The following is a 23,547-nucleotide window of genomic DNA, read 5'->3' as shown; positions in this document are numbered from 1 at the left end:
GTGATGGTGATGACATTAGTAAACTCCTGTGGCAAATAGTATGTACGGAGTCCAATAGAATAAGTTCCACGTCGGGACTGCACACGCGCTCCTTGACGTGAATATGCTGGATTGTACCACCTGTTGCTAATGAACACGTGGCAATTGACTTGACTTCATGCCCTGGCAATTGACTGTGTTATTGTAGGGTTATGAACTGGCCCGGAGCTCTGTAATATTTTTTTTTATCTTGAATTGGTTCTATTTGCTAAATACATTTTGAAATTGGCATTTTTCTTCTTGTAGTCTTCATTCAAAGAACAACCTCAGAATTGTTCGCAGCTGTGTTCTTAGATTGACGAATGCCATCTGTTCGTAAATTGAGAGCGCGTGCCAGGTGAGTCTAATTAACATACGATTAGCATAAGTCACCGCCCACTAATGCCCATAAAAGGAACTGCAGAAGGACCCTGTAGACAGAGCAAAAAGCAGCAAAATGCCCAAAGCTTGCCTCTCCACGCCTGATTTCTGACGCCGTGTTGAACAATCAAGAAAGGATGGCTAACACGCTTGATAAAATTGCCTCAACCCTGATGACTATAGCCAACACGCTGAAAGAAATCAACGAGAATGTAAAAAAAATAAACGTGTAAAAGCTGTGCTCTGAAACCGGTCTCTCTTATTTTTTCTTTTTGAAGTGAATCAAGACTGTTAGACTGAAATTGTGACAATAATGCATTTCATTAACAAATGGGCAATTAATCGCGCTCGAACGTGAACCGCGTGCCTGCAGTCTGGCCCCATCATTGCGTCAGGACGCACATCAACATCAACTATTTGATTTTATCTTATTTTTCTCTGAATGCTCTTGCTGCTGTTGTTGCACTGTAAATTTCCCCGTGTGGGACAATAAAGGATCTGAATCTGAATCTGAATCCTCATGGGGTTGTGGCTCTGTGTCCAAACACATCCAGCGCCCCTTTAAAAGGCCGATGGTGCGTTCAATGGTGGAGCGACTGAGTGCATGCATCTGATTGAATAAAATTTCCTGTGGAGTCTGAAGGTTGGTCAGTGGTGTCAACAACCAGGGAGCCAGGGCATATCCTCGATCCCCTAATAAAATAAATCAAGATAAAATCAAATAAAAAGACAGTTTTGGCATGGTTTCCAATTTGGTTCATTAATGTTAAGTCACTGGCACATTTACGTAATTTTAAAATTCTCCGTAAATCACAAAAAATAGGAAATAAATAAATAAATATGACAGAATTATCATTGTAATATTGAATTTTATTGAACTGCACAAGAGAAGAAAACACAACCATGCCAACATGTCGGCACTGAAATGTGCGCAAGAGTACTCCTGAGTGTTCGTAGGATTTGTTCTTTCCTACGCATAAATCCAGGATAAGAAGAAATTGGTGAATGCCACAATCTTTTTAAAATGTTCGTAAATGGGATTTAAGAACAAATTTGTTCGTAAAAACGTTTCGTGAATCTGGCCCAATCAGATTAGCGGAAGAAACAGGAACCATGAAAAGAACTAGAATTAAACTTTTAGGCACCAGGCTGTACCACTGGGGAGTTAACAACAAATTGGCAAAGAATGAGACATGGACCAGGCTTATAAAATGGACGGCAGTTGTGGGTGATTGGCTGGAGATGGGTTCCAGATGTTTGTCGATCGCCCAACAGTCCAGTTGACACAGAAAATTACCTCGGATAACTATGACCTGGATGATTGAGAATCTACACAGATTCAGATGAAGCTGAATTGTTCCTTCTACTCTTCATTCAAATTTTTTCTTTCAATTGATTGTTTTACAATCCATTGTTTTCAGGAAATTGTAGAATGATTCTTTGGTTCTCTTGTAGTGCATTTGCAGACATTCCTCATGTGTTTTGGGGTTGTTGTCTGACTATGGCTGGTTCTAAAGCAATGGTTCTTCACCTTGTTGGAGCTACTGAACCCCACCAGTTTCAAATGCGCATTCACTGAACTCTTTTTTATTGAAAAATGAAACTTTTTTTTTTCAAATTCAAGACATAGGTATGTTTTACTGGTGCTCAAAATGAACCATCACTGTGTTCGAAGAACTAAACCAGCAAAACATGATTTTCACACAAAAACATGCGATCAGGTAGGCAACTTTGTATGATGCTGTATCAGTTTGCTGGATATACTGTCAAGAACAGGCAGAGTAGCATTTACATCGAATCTGGCTCTCTTCACCTTGAATTCAGCAAGTGTTGTGTTCTTGTATACCCCATCTCGATGCAGCTTAAGGAAGTGTTTCTTTTGTTTTGCTAGACTAGAATTGCTCAACGGCATTGCAAGTGATGCAGTTAGACTCCCATCACATTCCGGTATACATGTGAATCCATATTGTGCTTATTCTTTCAACCACTTTCTTTTTTTTTCTCGACATAGATGGAATGAAGGGATCAAAATATTAAAAAAGATATTACACGACCTGCAATCACAACGGTCACAAGTTGACGACTGAGTGCACCAAATTCCCTGCAGCACAAATAGGCCAAGCAATGTAGCATGAGCTGCAGCAAATGATTGCCAAGCGGGGCGTGTCATCGTGAATCATATGAGTCTTGTTTTTGTTTTTAAAATTAAATGTATTGCTCTGCCTTCGCCCTTTGTGTACCCTCCCTGTGACCATAAAAGGGGAAAAGTGGTAGAGATGAGATGTGACTATTGTTCATAAAGTTGGTTTAAGTGTATTTCTACTTTTTTCCCTATTTATTCACAACAATCTCCTTTGACCAGACTGACGGTAAAACTTACAGATGATCTACACTTGATTCATCAAGAATAAATGATGTATGACAAGACCTTACTCATATTTTATTCCAAATTTCTATATTTTCAACATACTTTTTGACACAATAATTCGTATGGATGACTTTTACACTCATGACCAGTAGGTAGCAGGACCGCTTACATCGAGGAGCAAGAGGCTCATGACGTCTGAGGCACATGTGAGCCCGGCCCCTCACGTCAAAATTGATCAACTTTGCGCATGCTCCTTGCCGATCGTACGGACCGTAGTCACAACAAACGGGCCCTGATCCTAATACAGACTCCGGGAAATTGACTTCAGCCTCCCACCGACGAATGATTGTCTTCGTTAAGAACTCGAGCTTCACGTCAATAATCTGGGGAAGCCTGTTGTGGATCCATATACGGAAACAGCCGGTAACTAGCAGCTTGTGGTCGATTCCACTGATCAAATCAACCCATACACCGTCAATTATTCGGGCTGCTCGTGGACAAGCCAGAATGACTATCACTTCCATGAACATTCTAATACTTTAATATGGACTGTTACAAGTCAGTGCGTCGTCATCCCGGTGAACGAAACAGGAGCTAGCCCCAGAGCTACCTGGCGGCAGGGGAAGCGTCTTTCCGCACACAGCTCTCCGGTGTAGCAGCCGAAGATGATCAGCATGAGAGCACCCTTTCTGGAGGAACCCACTAACAATGCACGGCTGAGGCTCTCCGTGTTTATGTAAGCCGGAGACTGGTGCTGTCTGAGCGGACAGCAGCAGCCATGCAGGCGGCTCAGCTGCAGTACGACTTCTTCAATGAGGAGAACGCACCGAAATGGAGAGGCCTGCTGGTTCCATCACTGGAAAAGGTACATGCACACGGTATATACGGGTACTGCACAGTATACGTATACACAGAATATTATACACTACACGATTATACAGTGTATTATATACAACACAGTATATTATAAAGCACACAATGTAGACAACATTTTATACACAACATATACAGTGTATAATATAGATCACAGTATTTTATACACAACAGTATATACGACACAGTATATTATACACTACACAGAATATAACTAGTATATCATATGCTATACAGTATGTTATAGATTCCACAATATATACAGCATATTACAACAATGTATATATAATATAGAACAAAGTATATATGGTATTTTATACACTGCGCATTATTTATAGTGCATTATATGATACACAGCATATTATATGCAGTGTATTATATGCTACACAGTATGTACAGCATATATATAGTATATTATAAACTGCATACTATATATAGTGGGATTATATGCTACACAGTTTATTAAACATTACACAATACATTATACCATACACAGTATATACAGTATATTAGTACAGACGCTAGGGATGAGTGTAGTATATACTGTGTGTTTAGAATATATGTGTGAATGTGTATATACTATCCCAGAGGTGTCCAAACTACAGCCTGCAGGTCATCTTCACATTCTGAAGCTATAATAAAGACCTCACATTAAGACCTAATAAATAAATAAATAAATAAAGACCTCACATGAAGTTTGACCTCAATTAAGTTGTACTCGTCACACAAATTTCAGAAAAAGACTTAACTTAAATGGTCACTAGAAATGGCAGAACTGAACAAAATGCAAAATAGTAAATGAGTGCAGAGGATTTCAGATACGATGGGAAAATTAGTATTTCTTCAAAGAATTTAACATATAGTGTGTTTAATTTGCAATGAAGCTATCGCTGTGACGAAAGAGTACAATATTTGTCGGCACTATGGAACTAAATATCAGAGCCACACGTTGTATACCCAGCCTGAATGAATGCAGAACGTCAGGAAAATGGCAGCTAGCCTGCAAGCTCAACAAGTTTTTCCTTCGTGCTAACAATACAGCAAAATGCCAAAACGGCAAGCTAAGTCACCAAACGGCTTGCCCAACACAGCAAACTGTTCTTGCTTGGTGAAATCATAAAGCATTGCCTCATCAAAGCCACATACGTAATGTGCACGGAAAAAGTAAAGGATTTGTGTGGCGAATTGAAGACTTATTGGCTAACTTGAAACAAGCGATGTTAGGGTTAGAGCAGTGGCGGGCCGTGCATCTCACACCTAGGCCTTCAGTAGTGCTCCGTCTGAATCAATCCAACTCCCAATAACTATTTTATGGCTATAAAACTTCCACTGCAGGTACAGCTGCAACACACACAAAAAAGCATAATAAATAACCTGATAAAATTGCAATATTATTGTGGCAAGCTAGAGAGACACAGTCTTCTGCCAGCTTAATATGCAGTTTAACTGCAGAAAAGCGTCACTTTATTAAACACTGACTGAACTGAAGACACATGAACAGAGGGAGGTCTTCAATCACACACATAACCTGGCTTATGGTGTGCAAGTGCAAACAGTAATTAAAACAGTAATTAAATACATCAACAACCAGAACTCAATAAATAGAACACTAACATTGAAAGTTGCCAAAGATAACATTTACAACGAACAAAAACAGGGTTAACACCAACCTGAACCCACAGACACACTGCCACAAAGCATGCTGGGAAATTCCCACACTGACCCTCCCCAACACGCTACATTATTTAGGAATATAGCAACATTTTAGTATAATAATCAGGATTTTTGATTTTACTCACCAAAAATCCTGATTATTTGTACACAAAATCCATCCTCCTTTCTTTCCTCAAGAAGATTTCAATTACTCTGTTGTGCAGATTATCCATGCGTTTCAGTTTCATCAAGAAGTCCTTTTCTATCGCCATCGAAGCTAATGCTGAAAGTCGAGCCTGCCCTGTCGTATTTCTGGCATACGTTTTAATTCGCTTTAGGGCTCAGAATGTCCGTTCAACAGAAGCAGTAAACACAGTCTATCAGTCTTTTTAAGATATCCCTATTTTTCTTCACCTTTTCATTGCGGAGCTCCGTTTCCCTGTGCACTTGCTCGCTCAGCTGTAGATCCACTCTGGTTTCCCCAAAAGTTTTGGAAAGCACCGTTGCTTGTAAGTGTCCGGCAGTGCTTTGATGCCTCGTTGCTGCCTTGGTTAGGCAAGCCAAGTTTACAAATCCAGTGTGGCTCCAAACACCATGTCGATCAGTGGCAAATAACAAGCACTCCCAGCAATACAATTTGCAGCGTTCCTCGGAGCCTGTGAGCCAGGAGTACCGCTTGTAGTTAGTGGACTGAAAGTGGCAGACAAATCCTTTTCCTGGTTGTGACAGGCTTGCTAGCTTCGGAGTTGCCCGACCTTGCTTAACAATGTCCAGCTTTTCTTGAAAAGTCCGTCTTGAAAACAGCTTTGACAGTAAATCTGCGACCAAATCCATTTCTTCTCCTACTTCAGCCATTGTGGGTTGACAAAACAGCTATTAAATCAACACAACAATATCTTTGCTTGTGCAGCTCACTACAGATGCAGTTTGCTAGCTCTGGCTAGTACACTCTCTGACTATCCAATCAAAGCGTGTGAATACGCTGACGTTTCCGTACGCCTGCTAGAAGGCCTTGGTGTCGCCAACTCAAAATCTGATTGGTTGAAGCAACAGTTTGTTCGACATTTTTTTTTATGTTACAGGGCCCGCAGAACTGATTGTGAAGGCCTCCAGGCAGATTTCTTTGACCATGGCAACAAATAGTGGCTGAAATGTGATTGGTTAAATGCTTAAATATGAAAATACACGTCTGGAAGCAGCGCAACCAGGGGGCTAGCAATGAAAGGAAGCAGACAGACCATTTGGAATTATTTAATACATATTCATGGACAAAATGATATTTTGACTGATGTTAATTATATTTTGAAAATATAATTAACATCAGTCTGTGATTCAGATATTTTTAGGCCACCACTGGGTTAGACATAGCAGGCACTGTGCAGTTGGTAATTTTTTTGCAGGCAGTTGATAATATTTGCTATACGCAGCTATACGAGCTGCTTGATATGATGAGCACGACGGACAAACGTATTTTTGAAGTTGTGTTGAATACAGTTGAAAAGATGGTGCTTAAATGGGACAAGCTCTTGGGAGTAACAAGTGATGGAGCTCCAGCTCTGGCAGGCGAGCAGAAAGTAATGCATCGATGGTGTGTGCAGAGGTAAAAGAGAATGGAGGTGAGGCTGATCAAAGTCCCTGTTTAATTCACCAAGAAACACTGTGTGTGAAGACTGATGAACTGGGCAAAGTGATGAACACTTTAAATACTTTAAACATAATTGGAGCTAGACAGCTGTACCATGGAGATTTTAATGTTTTTTTGATCTGAAGTGGATGCTGATTACGGGATGTACTGTGCTGCAGCAATTTTATTCACTGAGATCGAAAATTGAACAGTTTTTGAAAACAAAAGGACTTCTTCTTCGTAAACTGAGTGACCCTTTATGGCTGGCCAATCTGGTGTTTTCAGTTGATCTTACTCCTCATCTGCATACACTGAGAAAAAGCCTTCAAGGCAAAGAGCAGCTGGTGCCCCACCTGTATGTGCACATGAAAGCCATATGTTTGAGATGCAACTATGAAGCTTTCATGCTGCACACTTCTGCACTTCTACACACAACTGCCTTTCTGGTGGATGCAGAAGTGAAGGAGCCTGTGCATTTAAAAGGTTAAAATTATGTTTCCTCTGCTGAGGCAGCATGAAAAACAATGATGAGCCTGTTTAACTCAGCATTCATTATGTGAAAAAAAATTTCCCTGTTAAATCAGAATGAAAGCAGACTGAGCATACTGTGCTATACTATACTACACATCTAAGTGTATGTGAGGAAATACGATTGTCGGAGGTCTGCGCTCTTCCAGTGCTTTTTTCCTAGTTCAATATTTATGTCAGTTTTAGGTCACTCTGGATTCAGTAAGTTTTTTTTTCATTGCATTGATTGACATAAAACCCTATGATCAGTAAATGTGTTCAAGTGTTGAAAATGATTATAAAATAAAGTTGATTCAAGAGCACATTTGTATGTGGGGGTGGCTTGAGGATGGAATACCATCAGTCACTTCATACACGTATCAGTGAAAGAGTGTGTGTGTGTGTGTGTGCGTGCGCGTGTGCGTGTGTGTGTGTGTGTGTGTGTTTTGCAGGTCCTGAACCAGGTGCATCCGAAGCTGGTGTCCCAGCAGGAGGCGTTGCAGTACATTGAAGAGCTGATCCTGTTGTTGCTCAGCATGTTGTGCCAGGCACAACCTCGCACTGTACAAGATGTAGAGGTAACACGTAGGGATGGGCTGATCCATTCCTGTATCAGGTTCCGATACGATGTAATTCACTGATCGGAACTTTGAAATCCAATTTGAAAGTGAAAATTTGCAATTCATGCGTTATGTCTGTGTTTTAATCTTATCTGCTGAAATGACTCTACAAGTGGTTCCTGCTGGCTAGTCTGCTAGCTGGCTGCAAACTGCAGAATGTATTTCCTGAATAAATGCGTGTCTTTAGACAGGAGAGAATGGACACACGGTCCCAAAATTTGGAGCCGGGTAGCCAGTAGGCTGGTATTGAGCAACACTCAGGCTAGCAAACTTTTCCACACAACATCTCTGCTGTGTGGAAAAGTTGGAAACGCTGGAAACATTGTAAGCAACCTACAATGTCTGCATGCTGCTATTCCAAGAGGCAGCAGCTCCCTCGCGAGGTACCTCTTACCTCTCAAATCAGCTACTTTGGCTGTGATCACCGAACGTGGCTTCTTTTCCTGAGTTGCAGCAGTGGATTTGTGCTTGTTTCTCAGGGGGCGGACCATGTTCGTCGAGATGAAGCTGCGTTTTTTTCTCTCACCTTGTCTTCTTCTGCTTTATCCCTTTTGGGGCCACGGGGAGGGAACACAAAGGGTGAACACAAAGGGTCCACCCCTGGAAGGGGCGCCAGTTCATCGCAGGGCCTTATATGAGCATTTTGTGGGTTCTGTACCTTGCTCAAGGGTAGCTCGGCAATACTCTGAAGGTGTTATGGCAACTACCAGAACACCTTTTTTGCTTTATCTGCACTGGGGCTCAAACCGAGACCCATCCACCCCTGAATAGTGTGATGTTATAAAGGCAGCACATAAATTAAAAAAAAAAAAAAAAAACCCTAATAAAAATAATATAATACATGCACATTCATAGAAATTCTAAAATAAACAATAATCCATAATCCATGTTTTATCTGAACTGGGGCTCAAACCAACAACCCTCTGCTTCTCAACCTAGTTCCTAACAGACTGAGCCATCGCCACATTTTTCCTACCGTGAGAAATCCCCATCTTGCAGACATTGCATGTTGCTGTAGAGCTGCCTTTGTGCTCCACTTTAAGATATTTTCCAACGGTGGCCATTTGATTCCCTCTTGCCAACTTATCAATGTGCGTTCCTAGCCTGCCAGCGGCAACCAGCTCACTACCACTCAGGTTGCCTGAACGATATGTCCACTCTACACTTCTAGAAGTCTCGCTGCCTAATCATTGACATTGAATATGCCTTAATGATTGTACTAGCAGTAGTCAACTGTATATTTCTATGTGCTCACTTTCCGCTTTCTGTAAATATCCAGTATTTGCAACATGTAACAGTACATCGATGAACCAGATTTTTTACACCCTTTTGCATTCCTTTGAAAATGATGTGATCGACCCCTACTTCCATTATTTACATGATGGGATTAGGGACATTGCTATTGTCAGCCCATTTGATTTTGGTTTTCCTGTCAGGACCGAGTGCAGAAGAATTTTCCTCACCCAATAGATAAGTGGGCAATTGCTGATGCTCAGGCTGCCATTGAGAAAAGGAAGAGGAGAAATCCACTGGCTTTACCTGTAGAGAAGATCCACCCTTTACTGAAGGTCATTACATTTTGTTCATTATTATCATGCTCACACTCGTCTATTCCATTCAAAACAATTATGCCGTTTGCTGCCAGGAGATTCTGGGCTATAAGATTGACCATCAGGTGTCACTCTACATGGTTGCTGTCTTGGAGTACATCTCAGCCGACATCCTGAAGCTGGCAGGAAACTACGTGAAGAACATCAGGCACTGTGAGATTTCCCAGCAAGACATCACTGTGGCCATGTGTGCTGACAAGGTACACACTAACATGAAGATACAGCCTTTATTCTGCAAAGCATTTTGCACACACGTAAATATTAAGGAAAGAAATCATCTTGCTGTCAGAGAATTCAAATAACATTTTTACAAATATTGACATGACCTTAGTGTACAAGACAGATTAGATGAGTTGGAACACAAATAATGTCTCATCGTTAGTATTTTCTATTCTAGGCTTGTTCAAGAGCCAGACATAACAGCCTGCTGAAGGAAGACGCCTTTCCTCATTTGTCTTTGCTGTTTTATTAGGTTCTGATGGACATGTTCCACCAAGATGAAGATGTCATTAATGGTTTCCCTCTGATTGACGAAGAGCCATTAGTCAATGAGGAGCAAAGTTACTATGAGCTTGTGAGGAGCTTCATGTCAGATGGACAAATCTACTTGAGGCAGCTAAATCTTCTTATTCTGGTGTTCAGAGAACAGTTCACCTCCAGACCAATGCTCTTCTCCCATCACGTATGTTTCAGCTTGATCATCTGCCCCATCTCTTCAGTTCATCACCTGTGTGAATGGGTTTTTTAATCACCCACTGATATTTGCATCAGGACGTGGACAGTATCTTCAGCCGGATTGCTGATATCCACGAGGTGACTGTTAAGCTGTTGGGTCTGATTGAGGACTCTGTGGAGATGACAGATGAAGACAGTCCTCATCCTCTGGTTGGAAGCTGCTTTGAGGATCTGGCTGAGGTGTGTGTGTGTGTGTGTGTGTGTGTGTTTGTGTGTGTGTTTGTGTCTGAGAGTGTGTGTGAGTGTGTGTGTGAGAGTGTGTGTGAGAGTGTGTGTGTGTGTGTGAGTGTGTGTGAGAGTGTGTGTGAGTGTGTGTGAGAGTGTGTGTGAGAGTGAGTGTGAGAGTGTGTGCGTGAGTGAGTGATTAGATCCAGGACTAGATGTTATAATCTGATTGATTAACAGGAGCTGGCCTTTGACCCTTATGAGACTTATGCACAGGACATCCTGCATTCTGACTTTCACGAACACTTCCTGAGTCAGGTGTCCAAACCAAGTTCTGCTGTCCATCTCCAGGTAAACCCCTGACCATTGTCATTATCTTTTCATGGTGGGTAGTTCCCATTACCCCAATATTCTGTTTCATTTTCACTTGAGCTGATATTTTCTAGCCTTTAGTTTTTCATTTTAATGACAATGGACGTGGTCATGCGTAAAATTTTTAGTTTTGCTTTCCGTTCCAGTTCTGCTTATTTTACTGGTAGGTTTAGTTACAATAATAATTGTACACAAAATACGCCAATTTGGTAATATGTTAAACAGATTTTTTTTAAAAAGCTGTTAGACTTAAGTTGAAAATCTGCACATCAGTCTCATCTTGACTATTTTATTAAAAACTTTTTGGTGATTTACAGAGTTCCTTTTTGAATAGCATTCATCATAATTTAATGATATTGCTGACTGATTCTGATTTAAAAAGCATGACAAAACCACGGAAAGAATAACTTTCTCTTATTCTTCATTTACGACGCATATTTAAGCCTTTAGTGACTGATAAAGTAATCATTTATAAAACAAGTAGACAGCTCTCCTATACATGGTTATGTGATCTTTAGTAAGTCATGAAAACATCCTCAACAAGTCATTAGTAAATCATTAAAAAGTGGTGTGTTGTGAATCATTTGTATCCCAGTAAATGATAAGTCACAATCAGCGTTGTATAGGGCTCCAACTAACAACTCTTTTAAACCCTTGGTAAACAGTTGATGCTTCTCCAATTTAGCCGAGTAACCTCCAATTTGCACATAAACCCATGCAGTGCCGTTAGTCTGGAGTGACCACAGGTGCAGTGGATATAATTGTAAAGCCCCCCACCATTGAGCTCATTCACAAAACCACACAAGAACTACTACTACTCCCACAATATCATGCAATTCAAACACTCAACACTTTGTATCTTTGTAGAAAGGATGTGTAGTGTCGTGAAATATTTCCACTTTATCAATTTAATTTCATCCATCAGTCCTCGGAATCTCACTTTTGCAGCTTTTGTAATATGAAATGGTGTATTATGATTAAAAAAAAGTTGAAGTCCATGTCCTAGATTGAGTTGTTTTGTAAAATTGAAGTTGCACATTTCTGCACGTCGCTTCCTGTGGAAAGGCCACTATTTACTGGAATGGGAGAGTATCTGCAATATAGACACTAGATGGAAACTGGAGGTTCGCCTCCATTTCGGGACCACAGAGCTTTTTTATTTGACCTCAGTGACTGTGTCTGATGGAGTGTGCTGTTCAGCTCAAAGAGGAAGGCTGATTCGAACTGTTGAGTGCTTTGTTAAAAAATGAATGATTTAAAACAATTACAATGTAAGATTTGCTATTGCAAATAGGTTTAAAACAAGACTGGTTGTGATGGTTGTGTTTCTAGATTTGTTTTTATTTTGTTTGAACAAGCCCTGTGCTAATCCTATTGTTTATTAGATCAGCTTGACTCATGAATGAACTTCCTCCCACATCACCAAAACCACCATCTTCCACCTAAAATCATTGGCTATTAACACCCAACCTCCTCTGTCGTCTCCCATCAAAACTCCTTAGGATAGTTCAGGACATTCGGAATTCTGTCGTCCAACTCCTAACCCACACCCCTGCTGCACTAACCCTGTTATAGCCCTGTTCCAACCCTAACCCTAACCGCACCCTTCCCCTCAGAACCAAGTAGTGAACCCAGGGACCCAGAGATTTCTCTGCTGCTGTCCTGTGCAACTCTCTAACCATGAACATGTAAACCTGCTCTGACACTATTTGTCAGTATAACCAACACATTACAAGCTAATTTGTACAATTATAGCTTGCATACACTGCTGGAAGAAGTTTTTGCTTGACTGAAGTAGTTTTACTTTAAATGACCGTGGCAAAAAGAAGCTAATAATAGTCAATGTTTGCACTGTAAGTACGCCAGATTGCTCCAAACTACCCTCATGGAATGGTGGAGCCACAGAATTTCTACCTTAGAAAACTGACTGACACACTGACTACACTACATGTAGTGTCGGTAAAGAATGCAAAAATATAAGCACCATTTTGAACTTTCAGTGAACCTTGGCTTGTTTATAGATGGCCTCTTCAATTTTGTGAATTTTCAGGAATATAGATTCTTACAATATTTTCAAATGGATTAAATATATGTTAAAGGGATGTACTGTTGTCTCTCCGACTGTTATTGCATCTCTTCAGCAATTTTTTTTTATTTACACGTTTTTCCCTCGGATGATCATCAATGTGTAAATAAAGTCATATCTTAATTGAGTTATCCAGTTTGCATGTCGAAAACCTGGAAGTAACCGTGCATATAGTCCATTACTGTGTGGAAGGTAAAAAAAGTAAATAAATGCAAAGTTTTATGCTAATGAATGTTCACTGTCTTTTGAAAAGTACATTTTAATGGGATATACTAACATGGCCATAATGCAACCATAAACTTAAGGTTTATAAGTTAGTTCAGTTACTTCGCAATGTCGCAGCGTGGTATAAATAATTCATAGTACACCAATGAATTACTTATTAATGATTCACTAATGACTTGGACAGGTTAATGTAAAGATTTACAAACATCTATAAACGATGGTAATTAAATAATTGTTAATTCATGTTATGTAATTTATTCATCAATTATCTTAAACTTTAAATTAAGCTGTCAATGTATGATAGCCTGTTTAGCGCTCAAAAAAGATGACTGTCAAGTTAAATTCAACTGTTTCATTTTCTTAATGAGCTACAACCTCAAATTGGTAAGAGAAGTTCATGTTCGTGCACACTATCACTTTTTTCTCTGTGTTGCTTTACTTCATTTTCCCCCCTCAGATGTCAGAGGAGTAGCCTCTAACACCATGACTGCATTTAACATGCTGCCTATTGCAATCAGGGTTAGGGTCTATTCCAACTATTCCAAATGGTTGTCATTGATCATTGTCAATGCCTCCTACTGTGAACATGTAATGAACGCATGTTTCCAATCATCACACCAGTCAGTAATATTCCCTTTAATGCATCAGCTTGACTGACTATTAGTAATGAAAATGATCAAAATAATTACCATACATATAAAACACTAAATCTGTCAAAGGTGCAATGCATAGGATGATTTAAAAACAGAAAGCAGGATTTGGCATCTATTTGCATCAATTAACAGAGCCATCGATGACATCTGTGTCTTTGTCTTTGCAGTCCATCTGTGAAGGTTTTAAAGAAGCTGTTCAGTATGTGCTGCCCAGACTGCTTCTCACACCAGTTTACCACTGTCTGCACATGTTTGAGACACTCAAGGTGAGACCTACGCATGTGCAGCACAACTTTCACACACGGTTACAACACCAGGAACAGAAACATGTACAGGACTTATTGTGATCATGTTATTCATAAAAATAATTAGTGTTGGGGTTAGAATAATTTGATGTGCATTTATTAGTTCAACTCCTGGAAAAAAACCATCTGTAGACTTGTGTTGTGTTGATTGCAAGCTAAATAAGTTAAAGTTAAGTTTATTGTATTTAGAGCCCAAAATCAAAAACATTGTTGCCTTGGGGCTCTTTACAATCTGCACTAGTGTGACAGCCTCTCTCCTTAGACCAGGGGTGGGGAACCTTTTTCATATCGAGGGCCATTTCAATTTTTATAAAGTCCTCCGAGGGCCATACTATGACAAACACATACCTAGGGATGCAAAAAAAAGACAAAAAAAGTCTATAACCACTGTGTTACTAAGTCTCATGATTGCTGCATTTGAGTTTGAATTATTTATTTAACACACATGCATATAAAATCACCAAAAAAATAGAATAAAATGACAAACAAGTAAAATATGTTTTCATGATCATACAAAACAATAAAAAAAGAGGTGCAGAGTTGAGGCAAGAGACCAGTAAGGGCCTGTTCGAGGCCTCTACTCACAAAAACTGCAATACAACAAGATAATCAAGAAAATAAATTAAAAGAAAGAAAGATAAAGACAATAATAATAACAACTAGAAAGCACTCGGAGAGCGCAGACCTCCGCCAAGCGCAACAATTCCTGGCATATTGTGATTTCCACCATAAATATTAGTCCCACATATACTTTGACTACATATTTAGATTCCTTGACCATAAAAACATACCGTTAGCCACTGGAATCATAACAATATATGTCTTAGTTAAGTAGTTATTCACGAAAAAAAATTCACACTTTGAAACAATTTTACGTTGTCCGGCGCAAGCGCCTCAGCGGCGGCTACGAGGCACGTTCACGAACTCTCCTTCGGCGTGAGGTTTCAGCTTCGTGGCTATTAATTCACTCATCACAAAACTTGCACGCGTAATATTCTCTCTGTCGGTACATGGTCGTGTGAAAGCTGCTTGTTGAGCCTCCAAACTCCGACGAAGAGCGTTAATTTTATCCAAACTCATCTGTCCTTTCAACACGTCGAGTTTAGCGTGTTTCGCTAGGTATTATTCGTCCGTGTCAATCAGTCCAGCCCACTACGTACATCACATGCTGTGTTCACTGACCCTGACCTTGACTCGGACATAACATAACCGTCTGTTTTATCTCAGAAAACGGGAAAATATTTCCTCTTGTTACGAAAGAAATTTCAGGATACGAAAGGCAAAAATACGCTACCGCTGCTACTCGCAGCTCGCGGAGTTTAGCGAACTGTATAAGTGCACATATAAAATATAAAAATCTTATTGCGTTGCGGGCCGGTAGAAATGGTCTCGTAGGCCGTATTCGGCCCGGAGGCCGGGGGTTCCCCACCCCTGCCTTAGACCCTCAAACCGGGTCAGGAAAAATTTAAAACCCTTTTAGGGAAAAGAGAAAGTTTGAAGGAGATCCACCGATGAGGGATGCATCTCCCTGGGATGGACTGACGTGCATTAGATGCCACATGTACAGAAAACATCAACATTAACATCAGTGTTGTATTCAGTGTATAGAAATAAGTCCAGGGGAGGAGCTGTATCTTCAGGTGTCCTCATACAGACATCTGGCCTACCCATCCTTCACATATCCAGGATCAGCAAGACTAGAAAAAGAAAAACGCAACAGGCTCCAGTAGTAATATAAGCATTTATGTGACATGAATAAATATTATATATCAATCCAGCACCTTTAACTTGACCAACAGTTTTCTGGTCAAAGACTTAAAGCTTGTATCAGAAATTCTAAGCAAAACCACAATTGAGACACAGAAGATCTTTCTCAAACTCTCAACAGCTTTTCCCATGCGTAAAAACCTTCACTGCTGTCACTGTCCCACCCTACTGTCCATAAAAACTGCAAAAAAATACATGCAACCTGGCATGAAGCCACCTTCTCCCCTAACCACACCAACAGTTCCAGCCAATCAAATGGCAGGAGTGGTGCTGAAGGGACAGAACCAGATGGCTCTGTAATGTTTGTGGATATGTCGTCAAAAGTGGCGTTACACCACTGATACAGCCTTTATCTTGTGAAAAGCACCAAAACATGCTTCCATACATTTACATGGGCAGTCCCTTGTGTATGTGTGTATGTATGTATGTGTGTGTGTGTGTGTGTGTGTGTGTGTGTGTGAGGATGGCATGTAATTGTGTTGGGTAAAGCCTAACCCTAACCGTACCAAGTGTCAACTTGTGTCAACTGCTCTGTTACCCCAGGATTCTGTAGACCTGCTTTTCTGGAGTTTGAGGCATTCAAAGTCTTGGAAAAATTCTTAAAATGTTTCTGCACACTATTACAAGATGATTTCAGGGTTTGGAGGGTCTTGTGGAGGATATTCTGGTTAGGACCCTTGTTTAAAATTGCCAAATATTGAATGGGAAAAAAATGATTCCAATTAGTTGAAAATCTTATTTTGAATTATATTTTAAACATTTTAATTTTAATTTTTTTATTTGTGTGTGTGTGTGTGTGTGTGTGTGTGTGTGTGTGTGTGTGTGTGTGTGTGCATACACATACACCTTTTTCTGGTGCAAACTTGCTACTTGTTACTTTTTTTGCAGACACGCTTGCTGCTCTGCATGTTCGTTTTTATATAGTCTTTTGTTTCCTTAGTATTCCTGTGCGCTGCAACACTGTACGCTCTCCATTTTAACAGGCAGAAACCTTGATCAGAACTAAGGAGAAGAGAGGAAGGAAGGGGAGTATAGAGGAAAGGGAAATTGATGGGAGGAGAGGTGTGAGGGGGGGCATACTGAGGAGAGATGGAGGAGGATTAGTAGTGAGGACACAATCTAAGAAATTCAAAGATATGGTGCATAAATATAGACAAGAATACTGAGTGCATGCATGCAATTTAGTTTTGATTTTGGTGATGAAGAGGACCTGGAGAAGATGTATGCCCTTGGTTCTCAGGCTTTATTTTGAAGGAAAGGGAGCAGTGATGAACATACCCTCCTTTTGATCAGCTGATGAACAGCCTATTTCAGTTTAATGGTTGTTTGCAATAAACTGCTGACTTTAATTATTATTTTTTTGGTTTGAACTTAAGATCCAACAATGCAAAATATGAATTCTTGCAAATTTTCAAATGGTCTTAAACTTTGATCAAGAGGGTATTCTGAATCTTCCAGGGTCTGATTTTAGAATTCTTTTTCTAATCACTTCATTGTAAAATATTTTTCTATTCAAGCTTTAAATTATTCAAATTGTCCTGCAATTGTTTAGATTATCTCCAGCGTGAAACTTGTAAGATAATATCTGATAATAATAAATACAAATTGATCATTGTGGTAGTCAGCCTCAGAAGTCATGAGCGCAATCTGAATAAAATACCTGCTCTCTCTCTATAGCAACTAGAGGAGAAGAGTCAGGAGGAGGAAGATAAAGAATGTCTGAAACAGGCAATCACAGCCCTTCTCAACCTACAGAGCAGCATGGAGAGAATCTGCTCACGGAGCCTGGCCAAGAGGAGACTCAGGTGTGTTACCTGCATTGCCTGTGCACATTCATGGGGGAGTTGGGGGGGTGAGTAGGGGGTGAGGGTGTGTGTGTGGGGAAAGCTCCACCCATCTTTATGGATGAGGAGGTTATGTAACAATATCTGCTTCCTATACTCCAACACACCGTCCAGCTTATTTAGCTCCTCCCATACACATTTCCTTCTCTGGATTTAAATAGATCAGGAGGCGGGGCTATTGAGCTCTGGGGGGGTAGTAAAAAGGGTCAGAGTGTGGTGTCGGAAGGAAGTGATGTTAGTATGTGGGCAGTGCTGAACTAATGGTTATTGTTCTCTGTTGGAAAAGAAAGCCCAGTGAGAAGAAAACCTAAATTGCTGTTTCATGTCAGGTTTGTATGATTTAATCATCTGAGGAAGAAGCAGAAAGGAGAAGAAAAGAAAGGGGAGGTTGGGAGGTGGCTATTAAGAGAGAGGTGATTTTAACTCATTTCTTTGAGTTTTTTTCTGCAGGTTGGTCTTTGAACTGGAATTTAGTAGTTATTGGTTTTGATGTTTGGATAAGGCAGACATGACAGGGTGGGTAGATGGCGGTGGGTAAATGGAGCCCACCCTGCATCATCAAGGCTGTTGAAGGTGAAGATATTTGTGACAGAAGAAGGTAGAAAATGGTAAACATATGTTGAACTGTTTGAAGGTAGTCTGGTGAAAAATGTTGTGAAACGAAGGTTAACATACTTCAGGGGATTAGGCTGTAAACTGATTAGCTGCTGCGTGGACAGTTGAGGGAAACTTTGATCAAATTTGAGTCCTGCCATTGTGGTTGGACTCAGCTGTTACCTGCTGATACATGTGTGCTTACACAGAAGAAATCTGCCTGCTTCCACTTTGCGGCTTTGATAGGGATGAAGCAACCTCTTCCCTGCTTTTGAAAAGTGTTCATCATGTTCCGTGTTTTTTCTTTAAATTTTTTAAATCTTAATTGGATTGTTATACTGATTGATATGTAGCACATTGAAAGATTTTTTAAGCATAATTTATATAGTCCAAAGGAACAGTTTTACTGAAACAGATTTAGTTTGTCTGTGAAGGTTCTCAGTGGAATTAGTGGCTTTCTGATTTGATCAGAATATCACTTCTGAACAAATCTTTTCTGATTATTTCTACTGATTTCTTTTTAATGTCATTATCCCATTATATTAATAGTTTTCATTTTGTCATCTGTTAATAGACACAGTGCTGACATAATGTTGATCGCTTGATCCCACTGGAACACTTGAAAACCACAAGAAAGAACCCCTGGAGAACACTTAAAATGGGGCCAGATCTCCAAAACTAATAGCTTTGCCTCTCTCCTCTGTGGTATTCAGTGAATCGGCGTGTCGCTTCTACAGCCATCAGATGAAGGGGAAGCATCTTGCCATAAAGAAGATGAATGAGATTCAGAAAAACATTGATGGCTGGGAGGGAAAGGACATTGGCCAGTGCTGCAATGAGTTTATCATGGAGGGTACACTGACTCGTGTTGGAGCCAAACATGAGCGCCACATTTTCCTATTTGATGGACTGATGATCTGTTGCAAGTTGAACCATGGCCCTCCCAGACTTCCAGGTGCCAGTTCCACCGCTGAGTACCGCCTGAAAGAGAAGTTTTTCATGCGCAAAGTTCAGATTAATGACAAAGATGATAAGGAGGGTGAATACCGACATGCTTTTGAGATCATCTTGAAGGATGGAAACAGTGTGGTGTTTGCCGCCAAATCTGCAGAGGAAAAAAACAGCTGGATGGCAGCGCTTATATCACTGCAGTACCACAGCACACTGGAACGTATGCTGGACTCGGCCTTGCTGAGAGAGGAGAAGGAAGAGCAAATGAAGCTGCCGGTGGCTGAGGTGTACCGATTTGCCGAACCAGATTCTGAGGAGAATGTGGTGTTTGAAGACAATGTTCAATCAAAGTCAGGAATCCCTATCATCAAAGCAGGGACAGTCCTGAAGCTGATTGAGAGGCTCACCTTCCACATGTACGCAGGTAAAGACATTACTTTCCCTTCTCTCTGCCCTTCTCCATTTTGATCAGAGTAATATTTATATTTCTGGGAAATTGTGATGGATGCAGATGCACCTACTGAAACAAAGTGCGATACTTGCAATCTACAAAAGTGAGCAATTCAAATTGAATTAATCATCTCGGTTGATCTTTAATGAGGTTTATGCGAAAGAGAAAAAGTGACAGCTGCTATAGACTCGTTACTTCTGTTTGGCTTCAGTTTTTGAATGCACTGATCTCTCCTTTATCACCTTCATATGATTATATTTATTCTGGTTTCACTGTCACCGATTAACAGCAAAAGTTATTTTTTTACACTTGTCATGTAACGAGAAGGCAAAGTTTGGTTTAGTGTGATGTCAGTGAGGGTCTTTGCACATAGCCATTAATAAATCTGAATGTTAAAAGGTGTTTCCTGTGTAATCAAAAAACACACACTTCATGAGGCTGTTCTTTCTCATTTTTTACCTATCCATACTTCATTAGCTGACATAGATGTCTATGTCATAAATGCATAGCTCATATTACTGATCATGTGATTCAACAATGATTCTTAACATGATCACACACTCATGGCCTCTCTTCTTTTAGAAGACCTCTTTTACGAATGGCAGCAACAGTTTGTAGTTATTTTAAATAAAGAATGGGCTCAAAATTGCAGCTAACATACCACATGCTGCATTTTTCAAGCTGTGGCTTGATATTCACCTTGGTGAATATAAATATCATAAATATTTAATTAAAATAGTCTATTGTTGTTCTTTAATGCCAACATTCTGCTGGAGTTCAACAGGAGTTCTCCTCCCTTTCATTCTGCATTGCAACAGTGCCACTGTGAGACAGCTAAAGCCTTGTTCACACTACACCACTTTCGGGGTTGTCGGGTCTTCATCCTGTTCAGACTACGTGACTCCCTGTCATCTTTTAGGGAGTCTTGAGTTCCCACGACTGGTCGACGATGGGAGTGTTTGCTCTACACTTCGACTCTCCATCAACAGGCGTAGCCGACTGCTGTACTTTGTCTCTAACAACATTTGTAGTGGCAGAAATGAGGGGGTTTGATGTCTTTCACTGCAAACATGGATGCTGAGCAGACAACTTTCACACCCTGATCCAGGGAGTGAGACCCAAAACCACTTGGTGACTGGTTGATTGGGCTAAAATCATGTAGAATGAAAAGGGCATCATTTTTACTTGTGGGAGCACATCTACAAAAACAATATTTAAGCTTCAAATAAGACAGTTTTGGATGGAAATATCCTTGTATCTGAACAATCAGCTGAGCTAGTTTCCATGCTCCTTAGCAAAAGCTGAACATTACACCAACACTGCCAGAGAGGACGTGTTGGAAAATCAAGAGGAGGATCTCAGCGCCTGTGACAAGGCCTGTAAAAGGTGTGGGTGTTAACGCATCCCTATCCCACTCACCTGTACACCAATGGTGATAGCCAACTATTTAAAAGCACACAAAAGAGGAGAATTATTTTGACCAAGTTTTTTCACTGTTATTCTAATTTAAAATGTTTGGAAAACAGGGGGTTGAGTGTGACCCTGCAGGGACCAACTGGGACCAGTTAGTAGTCCCACACACACTCGCATCAACTGGATGTCATGTTGAACCCATAATCATGTTATGAGGCTAATGTCCTAAAAGCTTCTCCAATATTTTGTTTCTGACTACTCAGTTTATGAGACACAGAAAACCCCTCTTTGATTCAGTAATTATAAAATAAAATATAAAATTGATTAATTGTAACTGTCTTTCCACCATCAGACCCAAACTTTGTCCGAACATTTCTGACCACCTACAGATCTTTCTGTAAGCCTCAGGAACTTCTGGACCTGCTGATGGAGAGGTGAGTCTTGTTGGATGGATTACACTTCAATATCCAAACTGCTAAAGTGTATAGAGTACAACCCAAAGTGAAGAGCCTGGTCAGACAGCTTGCTGACTGTTTTTGGAAGGAATAATTGATCATGTCATATTATTATCATATTATCATTATCATTTTTAAAACAATGGTCTCACATGCACCACAGCAGGCAAACAGGTTTAGAACATTGTGTCACTCTGCCACATTTATTGCCTTTTTAAAAAAAAATTGTAGTCATCATACTGCTGTGAAAAACAGCAGTGATTCTTATAGCGGTTGTTGCGTTGTCAAGGTTCGAAATTCCGGAGCCAAGACCCAGTGAGCTGGACCAATTAGAGGGTGGGGAACAGCCACTCAGTCCTGAAGTCAAGCGCTTCCGTAAAGAGTTTGTTCAACCCGTCCAACTGAGGTACAGGCTCCCATTATTTCTTGCATGTGCACAGGGAAATCATCAACACACAACTGATATTCTGATATGGTATTTTGACAGAGTGCTGAATGTGTGCCGGCACTGGGTTGAACATCATTTCTATGACTTTGAGAGAGACCCTCAACTGCTGAGGACATTGGAGGAGTTTATTTCATCAATCAGAGGTAACACACACCGTCAAACACTGACACATACAGAGACTGCAATGCACACATACATAATGTGTTTGTGTTACAGGGAAGACAATGAGGAAGTGGGTGGAGTCTATCACAAAGATTATACAGAGAAAGAAGCAGGTTCAGGTGAATGTGCCCAGTCATAGCATTACCTTCCAGAACTCTCCCCCTCCAACTGAATGGCACATCTGCAAACCAGGAAATATAGAACAGTTTGACCTGATGACGCTTCACCCTATTGAGATTGCACGGCAGCTCACACTGCTCGAGTCTGATTTCTTCAGGTAAGATCTACCAGTTATACCCAGGACATATCTGCTGTATATCTGAAAAATGTTTGAAAGCAGAACCTCAGACAGACTTAGATCTAAATGAAATTATAACCTTCTGCTTGCAAGGAGTAAAACAGAATCATTCAGTATCCCAATGATTGCTCCAAGATTCCAAGACCTGAGGCACAGAACTCCTCTCTTTAGCAACAGAAGTAGTTACATCCAGCCCAGCGGAAAGGATTGCAAGTCATACATTTATTTTTAATCATTCATGAACTCTGGAATCTCAAAGAAATGAGAACACTGATAAGAGTTGAGTTTGTTGCTGACTTCAGTTAGTATTTGAATCCAGCACCTGCAGGTCCAGTTGCTAATCTACCGGTACTCTTTCACAGAGGAATAAAGGTGATTCCAGATCACAAGAGTTTTATTTTTGGGATCCTCAAAAAGAGTCTTGTTTTGTTTCATGTCACTCCTGGAATCATTAAATGCAGCCTGATCCGGTTGTCCGGAACCTCAGCAAAACAGTTTTTAATTATGTAGAAAAATTATGTGACATGACTCAACTTTGTCTTACCTGTCCCACCTATGTGCAGGGCAGTGCAGCCATCTGAGTTAGTTGGCAGTGTTTGGACCAAAGAGGACAAAGAGCTCCACTCCCCAAACCTCCTGAGAATGATTCGTCACACGACCAACCTTACACTGTGGTTTGAAAAGTAATAAACAGACTGTGAGGCAGCGAGGCAGTGAGCATGTACCCGTTTAACCTGTGCTCTGTGTGTCTGTTCTCTTTAGGTGTATTGTAGAAACGGCGAATCTTGAGGAAAGAGTAGCCGTTGTCTCACGGATCATAGAGATCTTGCAGCTTTTTCAGGAACTTAACAACTTCAATGGCGTTCTTGAGGTGGTCAGCGCCATGAATTCATCCCCAGTGTACAGACTGGACCATACCTTTGAGGTAAAGTCGAACTAATATAACCTCCTGTTGAGTAGCTCTTTAAA

General features: G+C 40.5%; 1 protein-coding gene across 4 annotated transcripts in view; it reads left to right on the top strand.

The window, feature by feature from the left end:
• The first annotated feature begins 2,987 nt into the window (after positions 1-2,987).
• The window catches only part of LOC101070228 (son of sevenless homolog 1), a 33,509-nt gene continuing 12,949 nt past the window's right edge, over positions 2,988-23,547 (top strand). The window contains exons 1-16 of one of the 4 annotated variants that reach the window (XM_029850498.1): positions 2,988-3,632; positions 7,877-8,002; positions 9,481-9,612; positions 9,690-9,854; positions 10,127-10,336; positions 10,426-10,569; positions 10,795-10,905; positions 14,058-14,156; positions 17,640-17,767; positions 19,114-19,775; positions 21,568-21,649; positions 21,960-22,076; positions 22,158-22,261; positions 22,335-22,557; positions 23,142-23,261; positions 23,341-23,503. In XM_029850498.1, the coding sequence (XP_029706358.1) occupies positions 3,546-3,632; positions 7,877-8,002; positions 9,481-9,612; positions 9,690-9,854; positions 10,127-10,336; positions 10,426-10,569; positions 10,795-10,905; positions 14,058-14,156; positions 17,640-17,767; positions 19,114-19,775; positions 21,568-21,649; positions 21,960-22,076; positions 22,158-22,261; positions 22,335-22,557; positions 23,142-23,261; positions 23,341-23,503 (2,673 nt within the window). In that variant the 5' untranslated portion in view covers positions 2,988-3,545. The remainder of the gene's footprint in view (positions 3,633-7,876; positions 8,003-9,480; positions 9,613-9,689; positions 9,855-10,126; positions 10,337-10,425; positions 10,570-10,794; positions 10,906-14,057; positions 14,157-17,639; positions 17,768-19,113; positions 19,776-21,567; positions 21,650-21,959; positions 22,077-22,157; positions 22,262-22,334; positions 22,558-23,141; positions 23,262-23,340; positions 23,504-23,547) is intronic. The other 3 variants (XR_003891503.1, XM_029850496.1, XM_029850497.1) reach the window with 3 other exon arrangements.

Source organism: Takifugu rubripes, chromosome 17 (assembly GCF_901000725.2).
Source record: "Takifugu rubripes chromosome 17, fTakRub1.2, whole genome shotgun sequence".
NCBI classification, from domain to species: Eukaryota; Metazoa; Chordata; class Actinopteri; order Tetraodontiformes; family Tetraodontidae; genus Takifugu; species Takifugu rubripes.
This window is presented reverse-complemented; position numbering and strand designations above follow the sequence as displayed.